This window comes from Trichechus manatus, unplaced genomic scaffold (genome assembly GCF_000243295.1).
Source record: "Trichechus manatus latirostris isolate Lorelei unplaced genomic scaffold, TriManLat1.0 scaffold00408, whole genome shotgun sequence".
NCBI classification, from domain to species: domain Eukaryota; kingdom Metazoa; phylum Chordata; class Mammalia; order Sirenia; family Trichechidae; genus Trichechus; species Trichechus manatus.
Genome location: NW_004444344.1, coordinates 337865 through 339865, shown reverse-complemented (window position 1 = coordinate 339865; position 2001 = coordinate 337865). Strand labels below are relative to the sequence as shown.

The 2001-nt window shown below is 42.2% G+C and overlaps 1 protein-coding gene across 1 annotated transcript; it reads right to left on the bottom strand.

The window, feature by feature from the left end:
* Window positions 1–446: 446 nt before the first annotated feature.
* On the bottom strand, window positions 447–1580 carry LOC101346034 (olfactory receptor 11H6-like). Its single transcript, XM_004391035.2, has one exon. The coding sequence runs from the start codon at window positions 1578–1580 to the stop codon at window positions 612–614; it is 969 nt and encodes a 322-aa protein (XP_004391092.1). The 3' UTR covers window positions 447–611.
* Between the last annotated feature and the right edge of the window lie 421 nt (window positions 1581–2001).

Below are 2001 nucleotides of genomic sequence, written 5' to 3'. Positions count from 1 at the left end.
AAATATTTCGTATTGATTCTAATAACTTTAAAAATTATTCTATGAACGATTCCAACCTGTTGTCAGGCTAATATGCCCACACAAATCTGTAGGGGAGAGCTGTTTTGAATAAAATGTTGGAGGGGCTGGGTCTTTTATCTGGACTGATGTGATCAAAAAAACAAAGTAGGTGTTGTTAGGAGTGGGAAGAGAGAAGCACACAGATACATCTTTATGGCGTGTGTGTTTGTGTATATGTGTGTAGAGGTACAGTACTGGAAACTTGAGACATCTAATGACTGAAACTGGGGATTTGTCTAAATTAGCAAAGGATAAAAATGAACCTGTTAGCATCTGAGTTATATATGGTTTTATCTTGAACATACCTGAGAATGTCTGGCATTTTCCTGTTTCTGTGCAATACCCAAAGGGATACTATAGTAATACACTAAAGCTTGGTAAAATGATTTATGTAAGTACTTTTAAGATCTCATATGCTATTTGCTTCATTTAAATTCATCCCTAAAAAGATTCCAGGGAATATAGAAACAGATATTTGTCTCCCAAGTTTACTTAAGACCGTCTATATTTTTATACCACTATATGTCCTACACATACATAAATTATGAATTCTAGTTCTTGAGTGGCTGTCTTTGAGCAAATCTCAAAGTCCTAAATAGTTTCCTCAGGGCGTCCTTCATCTCCTTATTTCGTAGACTGTAGATCAAGGGGTTGAAAAGTGGAGTCAACACAGAATAAAACAAAGTCACAATTTTCTGGATTCCAACTGGATTGCCTGCTGTTGGACTCACATACATCACCATGATGGAGCCATAAAACAGAGACACCACAGCCAGGTGGGAGCCACATGTGGAGAAGGCCTTACGTCGGCCTTCTGCTGAGGGGACCCTCAGCACAGCTCTGATTACTAGGGTGTAGGAGCTGGTAATGAAGAGGAAGGTGGAGAAAATGAGGACCGAGTTAAAGATGGCAGTGATGAGCTCAGTGGCAGAAGCTGGCACACAGGACAGCTTCATAAGGGGCCCCGGGTCACATAGAAAGTGTTCAATAGTATTGGGGCCACAAAAAGGGAGCTGGGAGATGAGATAAACTGGGAGCGGGAAACAGGTGAAGCCACACAACCAGCAGCAGGCTCCCATTCTGAGGCAGCTTCGGACTGTCATGATAGAGGGGTAGTGCAGGGGCCTGCAGATGGCAAGGTACCTGTCAAAGGCCATGACAGACAAGAAGAAGGTCTCAGTGGTGCCCATGGAGAAGAAGAAGTAGAACTGGAGGAAGCAACCAGAGAAAGAGATGGTTTTCATCTCAGAGAGAAAGTTGGCTAGCATATTGGGGACTGTGGAGGTGACATACCAGATCTCCAGGAAGGAGAAATTGGCCAGAAAGATGTACATGGGGGTATGGAGATGGTGGTCCCACCTCACAGCACATATAATGCACAGATTTCCAATCAATGTTAAGACATAGGTCACAGAGAAGAGTGTGAAGAGGTAGATCTGAATCTCTGAGGTACAAGGGAATCCAAGAAGAACAAATTCACTCACACGGTCAGAGTGATTATTTCCTCCTGATTTTTTCATGTTTCTCCTCCAAAACTGCAACGACAGGACATTGACATTTTGCAAATGACTACAGAATTTCTCTCATTAAGATGTTCTCTGAATTTATTAAAACTCGACTAGTAGCATAGTTTTAGAGCACTCAACTATTTTCAGCATTTTTTGTCCCAGTGTGATACTGGGAGGACATGAGGAACATGTGGGTGTGGATACTTATTACCTGTTGCCAATGTATTAGAGTAGAATTGCTCCATGGAGTTTTCTTGGCTGTAATTTTTACGGGAGCAGATCATCAAGACTTTCTCCCACTGTGCAGCTGGGTAGGTTTGAACCACTAACTTTTAAGTTTGTAGTCCAGCACAAACTGTTTGTGTCACCCAGGGACCTGTGGATACTTACTACAACCTCCTTACTGTGCCCATCATTGCCATCCAAAACAAAC

Bases quoted from the DNA above. Each gene is read 5' to 3' on its own strand.
- LOC101346034 (XM_004391035.2), bottom strand. From the start codon at position 1,580: ATGAAAAAATCAGGAGGAAATAATCACTCTGACCGTGTGAGTGAATTT.